The following is a 13,702-nucleotide window of genomic DNA, read 5'->3' as shown; positions in this document are numbered from 1 at the left end:
AAAAAAAAAAAAAAGAAAACAGAATGTTCTGGAAGCCACCAGTGGTTGTGGCGATAAACATGTAAATGAGCAAACTCCTAGGTTTGTAGGCTTGGATAGTGATACTCACCAGATAGGGAAAACTGGAAGAAGAGCAGGTGTTTGGGGTTTTTGTGGTGGGGACCCCGGGGGGCGGTGAATAACAAGGTCATTTATGGACATGTTGAATTTGAGCAGTGGGGCTATCAAAGGATATATTCCTGCCTGGAGCAAGAGTTGGAATCCATCATCTCTAACTAGAGTCTCTTCCAATTTTAAGAGTCTGTGATATATGCACATTGTAATTGTTTTACTTTTTCATCTCTAAAGGTGAATGCTGATGGATATTAGAAGCCACATGTGGCCAGCCAACAATTTTGAGGCACTTGTAAATCGTAAACTAAGACTAACCACATGTCTCACGTTTGAAAAAAGTGGTCATACAAACATCTGAACTTACCCAACCGAGACTGGCTGTTTTACAAAAAAAGGACTCTACTTTTACAGCCCAGTTTCCTATAGATTTCCAATAAATAGCTAGTTAGTTTAGTGCACTTAAAGGTTTGATTCAGAAACAGCTTTTAGGGATGCATCTGTTGTACTTATTCAGTGGCAGAATCGAAATTTCAAGCCTTGGTGTGAGTGTCTCCAGTGATAGTGAGCTGATGAACAAAAATTATTCAAAAGCCAAAGACGGTTTTCTCTTTTCTATAAATAGGATTAGCATTTTCTGTCGATAAGACATATTTTTCCTCAGTGAGGGCTAGCTTAGATCATTTATCTGTGTTGATTTTCTTTCTTTCTTTCTTTCTTTTTTTTAAGATTTTATTTATTTATTTGAGAGAGAGAGAATGAGAGAGAGAGCAAGCACATGAGGGGGGGAGGGTCAGAGGGAGAAGCAGACTCCCCGCTGAGCAGGGAGCCCGATGCGGGACTCGATCCAGGGACTCCAGGATCATGACCTGAGCCGAAGGCAGTCGCCCAACCAACTGAGCCACCCAGGCGCCCTATCTGTGTTGATTTTAATTAACGGAAGACCCATGGCAGTATCTATTATGTTCAGCTCAGAAATGTCTGCGGGAGAATAGATTGGCCAAGAGATTAGTTTCATGTTAATTGGGTGACTTCTTTTACTCTCTGATGCACCTACCAAAATGAAAGTTACCAGGTCTGAAAATTTCTGGCCCCTCACCTTGCTAATTTGTATTTGGGTATTGGTTTGCATCTTGTTATGTTTTAGGAAGTATGAAAAGACACATGGGGAGGTGTGCTTCACAGTAGGCTTGTGCTAGTTCAGTGGGTGTGTAATAATAAAACCCAGCCAAAACCACAAGGTAATACATCTTCATTATTGATCAGAAACTACTGCTGAGTAAGTTGAAAAGTCATAGTCCCTCCTCATTGAGCTTGATGAGATGAAGAGCTTGCTGAAGGTGAGGGAAGGAAGTGAAAACTAGCACCATTTGTGTCTAGTAACTCAGCTTACTAGAAACAGGATAGAGCAGGAATTTCCATGAGTGGTAACAGGAAGTAATTAAGGTTCACACTCCGAAGAACTTATTATTCTATGCTGAGAAGTCCATTTTTCCAAAGCCCTCTCTTCTTTTTTTTTACACAGGCTCTCAGAATGGAATCATTTCAAGAAGTAGAGAGTTAGTTTGAAATATGGCCTTATTTTCCTTCCACTGGATGTGGAATAGGCGCAGCCCCTATATTTTACCTTGAAGTAAAATACAGAACAACACTGGAGAATGGAGATGGAGAATTTCGCAGGGCCTCAGGCTCATCATAGTCCAGGACCAGAAATGTCAGTGGACAATATGTGAGGGACGGCTCCGTGCTGGTACTGTGAGCTGGAATAGTAATGTTAACCAGCAAACCAGGATTCAGCGGTGGCCACACGGTTCTGTTTATTAGTGCAGGAACATAAACTCAGGCATTTGTCGAAAACAAGGTTTGAAACGGGGGAGGGTGGGGGAGAGAGGCTTTTTGATTAATTCCCAGATCGCTTTCCTATTGCTCCAGTGTTGCTGGGGAATGGAGCACGCAAGAGCCTCCGTTGGTTAGTGTGTAGCCACTCTGCATCCAGGTTTCCTTTGGAGATGCTTAGTGACTCCCGCTTTGTATTCCTCGCAGGTGAAAGCCCAGCCTCTGTGGTTCTTAATGCCCCAGCAGGATTATTTTCACTAAAGATGGAAACACTGGAGTCCGAATTGACCTGTCCAATCTGCCTGGAGTTGTTCGAAGACCCCCTTCTGCTCCCTTGTGCCCACAGCCTCTGCTTCAGCTGTGCCCACCGCATCCTGGCCTCGAGCTGCAGCTCTGGCGAATCCATTGAACCCATCACCGCTTTCCAGTGTCCCACGTGCAGGTATGTTATCTCGCTGAACCACCGGGGCCTGGACGGCCTCAAGAGGAATGTGACTTTGCAGAACATTATTGATCGCTTCCAGAAGGCTTCAGTCAGTGGGCCCAATTCCCCAAGTGAGAGCCGCCGGGAGAGGACTTACAGGCCCAGCACGGCCATGTCTAGTGAGCGAATTGCTTGCCAGTTCTGTGAGCAGGACCCGCCAAGGGATGCAGTGAAGACATGCATCACCTGTGAGGTCTCCTACTGTGACCGGTGCCTGCGGGCCACACACCCCAACAAGAAACCTTTCACCAGCCACCGCCTGGTGGAACCAGTGCCAGACACGCATCTTCGAGGGATCACCTGCCTGGACCACGAGAACGAGAAAGTGAACATGTATTGTGTGTCCGATGACCAATTGATCTGTGCCTTATGCAAACTGGTGGGACGTCACCGAGACCATCAGGTCGCGTCCCTGAATGACCGATTTGAGAAACTCAAGGTAAGGGATCTGGGAAATATCCCTTACACAGCGTGGTCTCTCTTACACACGGCCGTACGGGTAGCGAGTTCCCTCACAAAGCTAGGTCCGCTTTTCCTATGTGGCACGGCCGGTAGCTCCCAAGTTGCTCTCGCGAGGAATAGCCTACCCACTCGCCAGCCCTCCCTGGAACCTGTTTCGTCGGTTGCACAAACATCTGCTTGCATTCGTTCACCTCTGGCCCGTTCTGGATGAGTTCAGGCCCCTGGCCCCACGCGCCACACCAGTAGCCCGTCCAGGGAAACAAGTCCCTCTGTCCTCTGTCAGTGGCAGATTGCACACTACCTATCTTTGTCGTGATCTTTCCACCTCTTCTTTTAAGTATGTGAGTACCTGTGTAGGTGTACTCTAATTAGCATAGGTGCTGATATGCATGCTGATATGCATGGGGAGAGCAAGGGGAAGGCTGGGCGTGTCTCCGTGGAGGTGTGGGGGGAGGTGTCTGAGTGTGTCCGGACGTAGGCGGGAGACTTGTGCGGAGGACGGTAGCGTCTGTGTTTGCTCGCTCCCTTCGCTAAAGAAACAAAGGCCTGGCGTTGGCTGCTTGCTACAAATCGCCCTCAAGCCCTTAACATGGGGCTAATTCTAAGCCCGCCTTAAACCAACAAACAAAAAAAAAAAAAAAAAAAAAAAAAAGGAACTTCAGTTTACCGCGAAGTCAGAAGGGGTAATCCAATGTCTGAACTAGAACTTTAAACCGAAGCCAATCCATCTCGAATCCAGGATCCGATTTCGTGCCTGTGCTCGTTTTTGTGGGTTGCAGACTGAAGACCGTGGTTGCAGGCCCTGCCTCGGAAGTTCCCAGTCTTCCATTTGTGTTCCGCGGACGGAGTTATCCGAGGTTGCCATGCCATATAATCTTTGTGCGCAAGGCTAAGTGCCCATTTTGTAAGACCGTCCTGCCTCACGTTGATGTTAACAAACGTCAGCTCCGGAAAATTGTTTTATTCCCGTTGTTGTCTGCCCGCTCTGTGGTTTAACTGCTCTTAAGAAGGGAGCTATTTAGCAGAAATTCCAGGAAAATAAAATGTTTAAATGACTGACAAGATGACCACCCCCAATAGGGACTGGCTATAGAAGCCAAGCTGGAAGGAAGACCCAGATAGGATGGAAGGAGGGCAAGCAGGAAGTGGGGATTTTCCTCTTGTCATGCCCTGAACAAGCCACGGTAACTTATCTGAAGATTTCATGGGGTTGGGGAAGGTAGCAATACTCCGAATAGGATATATTTTCCCCTCCTGTAATTTGTTGCAAGCTGACAATGGTTTGTGCCTTCTCTGATTTTTTATTTATGTCTAATATTTACAAATTTGTACAAAGTTCAGTGTTTATCTGTGGATTTCACTCAAGGTGATATTCTCATTCACTTCAAAACTGCAGCGAGGAATGATCTGATTGACTTCAGTTCTTAGATGCCTAAGACGCTAAGCCTTGCACTTGGTCTAGCTGAAGCCTTACACTGTAATGTGGTATAAACTAAGACTTTGAGAGGTTAAGTGGTTTGGTCAAAGTCACAGAATTGGAACGGGAACTCAGCTTCTAGACCCCGCGTGAAGTATCCTTTCGGCTGTGGCCTGCCGCCGCTTTGTTTTGGACCTAAGTTTTGCCCGTGAAATGTGATTTGAAACTTAACTTTACACTCTGGCAATTGCACATTTCATGGGTCACAGATTAACGATTACCAGCATCAAGGAAAGGACATACTGTATAAACTTACAGCTTCATAATGGCAAGAGGTGGGGGTGGGGCTGCAGGAAGAGGGGGAATATGGAGAGGATGGAGCAATCTCTGCCAAATATTTGCAGGTGTTGGAACTATAATAAGGCATTGGCCTTGAGAAATACTCCAAACAGAAAACTCTGTATCCATATGTACGATTGAGATAACAAAAGACTGGATAGAATAAGCCTGTATCTGCAGAACACCAGCTTTTTGAAAACATCCGAAAACATGAAAACACTGGATGATTGATTAGATATTTGGCACCACACAACCACAGTCCTGGTCTCCAGGGTTGGATGGAGCACAAAAGTATTTCACCAAAAGATACTTTAGTCTGTAACTAATCAGTAATTTTTGCAGAAAGAAAGGCCAGATTTTTGAATTGTTCCCCTTTAAATTTTTTAGGAAATGTGCAGAAAATTCTGATTATAAATTAAGTGGAAACTTTTCTTTTTGGCTCATTTTTGGACCGAGAGTGGAAACATATGAATCATTCCCAACCGTGTGGTTTGTTATGTTGTCTGGAACATCTTGGACTTTGGGAAGGGAGAGGTGCTGCGTGTCTCTCTCTCTCTCTCTGTGTGTGTGTGTGTGTGTGTGTGTGTGTGTGTGTGTGTTGGATGTGTGGGGATCACTTTGGTTTGGTTTCCAAGTGTAAAGGCTATTAGTTCTCCACATGAAGCAGAGAGGAGGTCTGGCTTTGAGTGTCACATATTCTCACTTCTTTGGGTTAATTTTAATTTAAAAGCATTTAGGATTATCCCCTTAATCTGCTGGATTCTTCCCCAAGGAGAAAGGAGAAAACTGGTTGTCAGAAGTTATGGGGGAGATGGCCTGGAGCATACTCTTCTGGCCATGAGGGGAGCATGGGAGTCCTACAGGAGAAGGGGAAGGAGGATAGTACAGACATCTAGGGGTTTTATTTTCTGGCCAGTAAGTGAAATGGGGTTTATTTGTTCTTTTCGGTTCTGGAGCCTTACTTTTGGCCTTTATACCTACCCTTTCTGTACTAACCTCCCTGAGTAGGATTAGTGGTCTCTAGTATTTATTTGTTCAATAAAGAATAAACACACTGTTATAAGACGGAAGGTCAGAATAACCAGAAGCCAGCTTGTCTTCTTAACATGTGCTCAATCCAGATTAGAGGGTTTGGGATACTTACTATGGTTTATTATCCTTATTTAGTTGTCCATTCTAAGTACATGCCCTTCCGAAGTCCACTAGTGGTTCAATTAATTCTTCAATTGCAAAGAACAATTTTGTTCACGGCAGTTATTACAGTAGAAAGGCCTATCACAGTCATTATTTCCTCCATCCCTTCTCTTTCCACTTACCAGTCCCAATATATATTCTTAGCTCATGATATGTGCCGTATTTCTATAAAAATGCTTCACATGTTAAGAGTTTTCATTGGTCTGCGAGTTTCTCCCCTTGGAAAAGATCGATACTATTGCATTAATAAACGTTGGCTTTATAAAAAGAGGTCAAATTTCAGTGGCTCTGTATTGATGACAGATCGCAACTCGATGTTCTAAGTCCCGTACGACTTGGTTCGCATGCCGCCCTTCTGTCTTTCCCCCCTACCACTCTCAGACATGCCCAGACTAGCCTCCTAACTGTCTGCTCAACACACCACTCCTTCTCTCTGCTGCCTCCTAACTTTGACCCATGGTCTTTTCTTGACCGGCTTAGGAATCCTACCCGTTTTTTAGTCCCCAGCTAAAACCCCACAAGGCCCACTCCAAAACACCCCAACTATCCCATAAATTCTTTGAGGCCAGGCACAATGTCTTTTATTTCTTCAGTATCCTCCTTAGTGCCTTGCACAGATACTATATGCTCAAGACATCCAAGTGAATGGAACCTTTATAACGGATCTGCGGGAAGTACACCACCAGCATCTATAGCTTGCTTTATAAAGCTCTCATCTTGTAAGATATAAATCTGTCTTGCCATTGTGACTACTTAAGAGGTCTGAAAAAAAAAAGATCTTCTGCGGACTACTGATAATGTTAAAAACCAGAGTGTTAAGAGAAGTATGGCATGTCCTTAATTTTAAGTGCCTATTCATTTGGATCGCTGGATTTTCCAACTGCCTAACCCTATGGTGACATCTGTATAAATCAGATGCAATTATTATAATTCTCTTTGAGAGTGATGTCTTCACATTTCCATGCCCATAGCCTGCCAAAAATATAGCTGATGAAAACCAGGGGGAATAGAGGAATTTCCTGAAAGGAATAAACAAGCACATTTTCTTTTTCTCATTACATTTCCACAAATTCATTACTACAAATAATTCTTAAATGCAGTTACATTTACATATCAGGGATCTTGTTGTTATAAAATATTACCTGGCACTACAGTAAGCTTTTCGTTATGGGAAAGTAAAGCGCGCACGCACACACACACACACACACACACTCACCCTGCCCCCCCCCCCCCACACACACACACAGAAAGAGAGGCTGAGACAGAGAGAGCTAAAGATTGCTAGACAAAGAGAAGGGAGATATGAGACTTGGAGAATGTTCAAAGGAAAGCCACAACGAGAGTTAAAAGGTTGGAAAATATGATATTCTAGAATCTTATCAGAGTTGATTACTTGCCCTTCTTCCTACTCAGTCACTCTGTCATCCACCCACCCATTCTCACTCAGCTACCACCTTCTCCCAGTCATTTGTCTGCTCACCCACTCGACACCCACTTCTGTCTGCCAAGACAGATACCCTCTCAACTTATCTACCACTGGGCATTTGACTGTTTTGGAACCAGCATGACTATTAATATAAGAGAAAGAAAGAAATATCTTCATGAAAGCCTGGGTTGAGAGGGAGTATATTTGCGTACATATGTATGTGTCGCCATATATGAGTGTGTGTATTTCTGCGTGGCTGAGCAGCTGCGAATGATTCTGTTTGTTTGTCTATGTATATCTATAAATGTGTGTCACTGTGCGTGAGGAGGAGAGAGCGTCCATGTTCATCTTCTGTGGGCGTATCTGTAGAGAAGTTGGGTATGAGGATGCCATGCGCGTAAGGCCATGAGCGTGGTCCCCCTAAGAAGGGTCATGGCCTCAGTAGAACCTATCCTGAGACTAAGGATCTCCCTAATAAATGAGCCAGGTCATAAATTCTCATGATAAGAAGAGGTTTCAGTGAGGCCAGGTTGGGTTACTGTAGGTGAGGGAGCAGAAAAAGTTGCTTCTCCATTTCACTCACTTAGGTACTGAACCACAGTAGCAAAATATCATACAAGCAAAGCGTTTGGGTCCAGATTTGCACTCTCTACAGCATGGTGGTAGAGGCATGGGGGTGAAGGTAATGTCTGGCATGGGGTTTCTAAACTAGCTAAACTAGCCTTCAACTCCTGATCATAAAATCATTCCTACTTGTGGATCTGGCTTCTCTGTGGTCTCTTAATTGTCCATGACGTGCTCCCCATTATTTATAATATGTATCAAATCTCTACGCATTTTGTGGAGGGGTGGGGGGGATAAAATGCGTTTTATTCCATCTCGACTCAAACTGTGTGCTAAGACTCATCTGAACTCCTGTTCTTTTCCCTCTAATAATTATATGGAGTCTCTGGCTCTGTTCTCACATAGTATTAATGTGTTGGAAGGTATTTTCTGTTGTTTTTTTATTGGTTTGAGAGCAGGCTTAGCAAGTGGATACTCCTGTTATCTGCGCTATCTCTCTGTTTTTGTCATTTCTCCTGTCCCAAGTCTTCTCCTCACCACCATCTGCAAGGAGCTAACAATCGTCAGTCCGAGCACAATTTACAAAATGTTGACTCAGAGATTGATTCCTGGGCAGATGAAAATCCTGTCTATTCTTATTGGGCAAAGGGACATATTCCAGAAATATAATATAGGTGAGGAAAGATGAAGGAAAGAAGAATTATTAAGCCCAAAGAAGCGAAGTTGAAAGGGGGAAAATGTGATAATGACACGCAAGTTCTCGAAGGGTTGATGTAATGAGGTAATGTCTTGTTCTTTATCTCCCCTGAAGACAGAACAGATATTAACTGAAACTGTAGCACCAGGGATCGAGGCCAGGGATTCATTCATTCACTTAACAAACAATTCATGAACACTCATTTTGTTTACTGAACACTTCAACTGTTCGAGTCATCGTGGTAGGAGCTGGGGACACAGGAAATCAGGCACAGTCCCCGCCCTGCAGAGCTTTGAACTTACTAAGAGAGACAGATAAGTACATCAAAAATTCCAAAGCAGTATGGTAAGTGCCATGACAGAGGTGTGCACAGGATGCTAGGATGCACGAAGGAAGAATTAGGGGAAGGGAGTCATGGGGCTCAAAACAGGGAATCATGAATGAATTAGTTGGAAAGGAGGGTCAAACTGGAGGCCGTGAAGAACGAGTTGGCAGGACTTGGGTGAATGGCTGACTGTATGGTTACAGATGGTGGAGAGAAAGAATTAAAAAATGACTTTGGAGTAGGAGATGTCTTGAAGAATAGTGGTACTGGGGATAGAAATGGGGAAATTAGGATGGAGCTAGCAGTTTTGGTGGGATGATTTGACTTTAGCTTTGAGTTTGCTATGATCGTGGGTCATTCAACATTCGTTCATTCATCAAACATTCACTGAATACCTGTTAGATGCCAAGCACCAGAAAGGATGTTGGGGTTACACTGATAAAGAGAGCACAGTCCCAACCCTGGTGGAGCTTTCAGCTCACTGTGGGGAGACAGATAGTTAAGGACACAGTTACAAGACAGTGTGGTGAGTTCTATGACAGTGGAAGCACAAGGGATTGAGAGAGAGCATGGGAGGGACATCCATCAAAAGAGACTTTGGGCGGGTTTTTGGATGCCCTATTGGGGGACGGGGATGGAGTAAGGGGCAGCCAGGGCTCTCGCAGAAAGAAAATAGTTTGCTCAAATATCTGGAGGAGGGAAAACATGGAGGTACTCTCAGAACTAAAAGGGCAAATGTTCTAGAAGGAGTTGAAATTCAGGCCTCTGTGGTGGCTGAAAGATCAGGGCTAGAGACGTAGATTGAGTGCCTTCAGCATGGAGGTAGAGTCATGCAGTGGTGAGCTGAGTGAGGGCTCAGGATTGAGCCTTGAGGCACACTCAGGGCCTAGAAGGTAGGCATGAGCAAGAGCGTGTGAAAGAGGAAGGCTAGGATGTGCACGAGAGGCAGGAACTGAAGAGGAATATTTCAAGTAGAATACAACATTGAGGACTCCAGGAAAGTAGAGTCGGCTTTGGCTCACTATTCTGTTATCAAAATAAAACACTGGATTTAGGTTTTTAGTACGGGTTTTCTTTTAGAAGGTCCAAATAAAAATTTACACATTTAAGCTAGAGATTTAGCCATGCAATGCACCTGAGGAGAGGGGAAAGAAAAAAAAAAATGCAGGATGGTTTGCGTTAGCATTCCTGATAAGGGCACTAGGGGAGTCATGGGTCTTTGCGGAATGATGTCAGAACATTCTGGAAAGAAGAGGGATGGCCACCTGGTTCCCACCAGGGAGGGTTCACCTGGCTTGAGGACCAGACTGGCTATTCTCCAATGAACTTCAAGTAGAGTAGAGGTTGTGGATCCAGCATATCACCTGTATCTCATTCTGGGACATAGCCCGGATCTACACAACAGCAAATAAATGTTTGGGGAAGGAGTACACTCTGGCAGAAGGGGTGTGGGCTTCAGTTGGTGGACCAGATGGTGTGTTCTGCTGTTGAAAGGCCATATGTAATTGATACATAAAGTGACAGACTGAAGCAAAAGCAAAGTAAGTATTTTAAGACAAGCAGTTAAAAAAAGAAAGCAGAATGTGACCCCAAAAGTGTGCTAAGATTTTTGGTTACCGGCTTTTGGACTAGCTAGGAACATCAGGAAAAAAGAGCATGTCGATAAATAGTCATGGGGTCACTGGCTCAGATCATTTTTGAAGATGAAGCTGCCTTCTGTGAATTGGGAAGCCTCCAGGTTTGGGGTACATCAGCCTTTCTTCCCTTCCCTTCTCCTCCTGCATCCCCCAAAGGTCAATTCCCACATCAGAACAGTTGGGATCGCGTGTAGATTTAAATAACATTCCCCTCATGCCTTCTAGAAAGCAAAAGAGTTTACAGGCATTTGGTGACAGTTCTACGTGTTTAAATAGAACAGGCAGAAAGGCATCATCCCTTTCTAGGCTTCAAGACGAGCCGTGTCAGGTAGGGGTGTGTCAGTGTGCTCACCTGTGTGTGAATACATGTGCCTTCACGGAGCATGACAAGTGGCGATCGTGGTCGAGAGCGTGTGCCATCAAGGGAATGCCTGGCTTTAATGACAAGGCAGTGTTTTGACGGATAGCTTGGTTTCTTGAGGGAGCCAGTGAGAAAGTTACCTGAAACAACGTGTGTCTAGAGAAATGGAGGGAAAAAAAAAAAAAAAAAAAACAGCAATTGGGGCTCCTGGGTGGCTCAGTGGGTTAAGTGTCTGCCTTCGGCTGGGGTCAGGGTCCCGGGGTCCTGGGATCGAGCCCCGCGTCAGGCTCCCTGCTCAGCGGAGAGTCTGCTTCTCCCTCTCCGTCCCCTCTCCCGCCTGCTCGTGCTCTTGCTCTCTCTCAAATGAATAAATAAAAATCTTTTATTTTTTGATTTTTTAAAAAATTTATTTGCGAGAGAGAGAATGAGAGACAGAGAGCATGAGAGGGAGGAGGGTCAGAGGGAGAAGCAGACTCCCCGCCGAGCAGGGAGCCCGATCCGATGCGGGACTCGATCCCGGGACTCCAGGATCATGACCTGAGCCGAAGGCAGTCGCTTAACCAACTGAGCCACCCAGGTGCCCAAAAATCTTAAAAAAAAAAAAAAAAACCCAGTAATTACTTGAGAGGGTTAAAGAAGCCATTTCTTTTTATGGGCTGCTGTCTGGAAGAACAGCGCATGCCTGGTATCTCAGACATGGCCAAAACTCTCCTCTTTGTGAAGGGTAGAACAGAACACAAAGAGGCCAAGTCTACATGATACAACCGAAGCGGAACTCAGATAAAAAACCGGAATCGGTGTTGACCGTCAGTTTAGCTCACTTGGGCCTTTTAAAACCTCAGTTACGCAAAGCAGCCAAGTATCCCCCCTCACGTGGTGCTGCTTAGACCCGTGTAGAATTTCGTGAAGGCTGTAATGATGGAGTCATCTGGAGGTGACGAGGGGCTTAGTCTCATGGTGCACCCCCACTCTCTGACCCCCACACAGGGGAAGCACAGAAGGACCCAGAGGTAACCTCCTGCGGCGGGAAATGGGAGCTTCATCCTGCTCCCCTGCCAACCTCCTGTTCCCCGTTTCCTCCCAGCAGATATCTCCATTCCAATCTCCCCTGCCACTCTGCGTCTCTCTTTGTCATCGTTCAGCTTTCTGAGAAAGCTACACTAACGAGGCCTGGACAGAGGGAGCCAGGCTCAGTGATTCACTGGACAGCACCAGAGAAGAACAAAACAAACGGGTGTTTCAAAACCAACCCGCAACAACACAACACCAGAAAGACGCGTTGAATTTTCCATAAGCAGACTTGTACACACACACACACACACACACACACACACATGTGTTCTCTTGGTCTACTTCGCCAAAATATAGGCAAAATAATTACTTGGCTAAATCAATGAAATCATTCGAGCCTACCGTGGCCCCGAATTTCTAGTTCTAAATGATTCGCCAGTGCCAGGCGTGATAAGGAAGGGTGAAGAAACGGAATGCATACTTGCAGCAATTCTCCGTTTCCCTTTGCATATGTTCATTATCGAGAATCAATTCCAGTTTGAGAGGAGGCTTTCATTCCTTGCAAATGAAGAGGAAGTGAGTAAGTAAATGTTCGGGGTTTTCCTCAAATTATGTCTCATAACGTAAGAAAACAGTGGCAAAAAGCCATCAGCAGATGGTGTTTTCATTAGCCAGAGATTTATTTTTCCAAGCATTTTCATATTAATGAAGTAAGGTTGAAATTAGAGTCATCTTGTCCATTCTAGTTCTGTGGTGTTAAAATGTGCTGGCTTTCTGCAAATTGCTAGGGGGCCGAAGCAAAATAAGCATTTGCCATAATTTTTGATGGTAACCCAAGGTCCATAGTCAAACCAGACCCCAAATTATGTGTTCAGCCCTAATTTTTGTTTTCAGTGGCTTTACAGAAGCTGCGAGTCTCAGTGCTGGGCCATAAATGAGGAACACACGGCAGGGGCACTTAGTCCTGCTCGACACTATGAATTATTTATAGGGATTAGTTTCGAGACAAGTGTTGCAACAGGTTGCATGGACTTGTTAGAAAACATTTTCCCCATGGAATCCTGTGTTTGAATGGAAACGCATTACAGTTTGAAACACAGGTTTCTAATACTGTATCCGCTCTGAGTTCATCAAGCTATATTATGTCTACCTCCTCAGTCCCTATAGTCAATGGTGAGACATGGGATTTCCATTGGTCTTGGAATCTGGACCTCTGTGCTAGTAGAAGTCATAACCGATAGGGCCCATTGCTTATACCCACTGTCTAACCTAAGCTGGACAATTTCATCGAACCATAGCTCTGTCTTAGTCACCCCCCAAGCCAAATTTTTGAAGAGGAGTCCAGACATGCCGCCTCCACATCGTCACTACTGAGGGACCCCCTAACTCTGTACCTTTTGGCATTTGCTTCCAAACCCCACGGAAACGCCTTTTTCAGAGGTCACCAGTGACTTCTAATGACCAAATCCAACTGCTTTTTCTTAGTCCTCCTATTTCTTGCCCTCTCTGCATAGCGGACAGTGACAAGTCCTTTCTCGAAACGTGTTTCTCTCGATTACCCTCTCAGCTTGGCCCAGACCTGCAGTACCAATGGCCTTGAACATCACAGCTTCCTCTTAACCAGTGTCCCTGCCCCTAGGCTCTCCTGTTTCAGTCTGCCCCACATTATTGCTGGTAGGTTGAGCTCATAAATGCTGCCCAGATTATGTCATTTTCTTGCTCCAAAGCCTTTGGCAAGTCCCCACTGCTAAAAAATAAAAAGAGGTACAAAATCCCCACTTAGGCATTCAAGACCTTCAAAACAGGACCTCCAGCTGCATTTCCAACCTTGCCCCCCA

General features: G+C 45.0%; 1 protein-coding gene across 3 annotated transcripts in view; it reads left to right on the top strand.

The window, feature by feature from the left end:
• Positions 1 to 13,702, top strand: part of MID2 (midline 2) — a 98,451-nt gene that overhangs the window by 16,231 nt on the left and 68,518 nt on the right. For all 3 annotated transcript variants that reach the window (XM_021678304.2, XM_021678291.1, XM_021678298.1), the window contains exon 2: positions 2,155 to 2,870. In XM_021678304.2, coding sequence (XP_021533979.1) covers positions 2,211 to 2,870 — 660 coding nt within the window. In that variant the 5' untranslated portion in view covers positions 2,155 to 2,210. The remainder of the gene's footprint in view (positions 1 to 2,154; positions 2,871 to 13,702) is intronic.

This window comes from Neomonachus schauinslandi, chromosome X (genome assembly GCF_002201575.2).
Source record: "Neomonachus schauinslandi chromosome X, ASM220157v2, whole genome shotgun sequence".
NCBI lineage: Eukaryota > Metazoa > Chordata > Mammalia > Carnivora > Phocidae > Neomonachus > Neomonachus schauinslandi.
The sequence above is the reverse complement of the archived record's forward strand: the minus strand, read 5'-3'. Positions and strand labels throughout refer to the sequence as shown.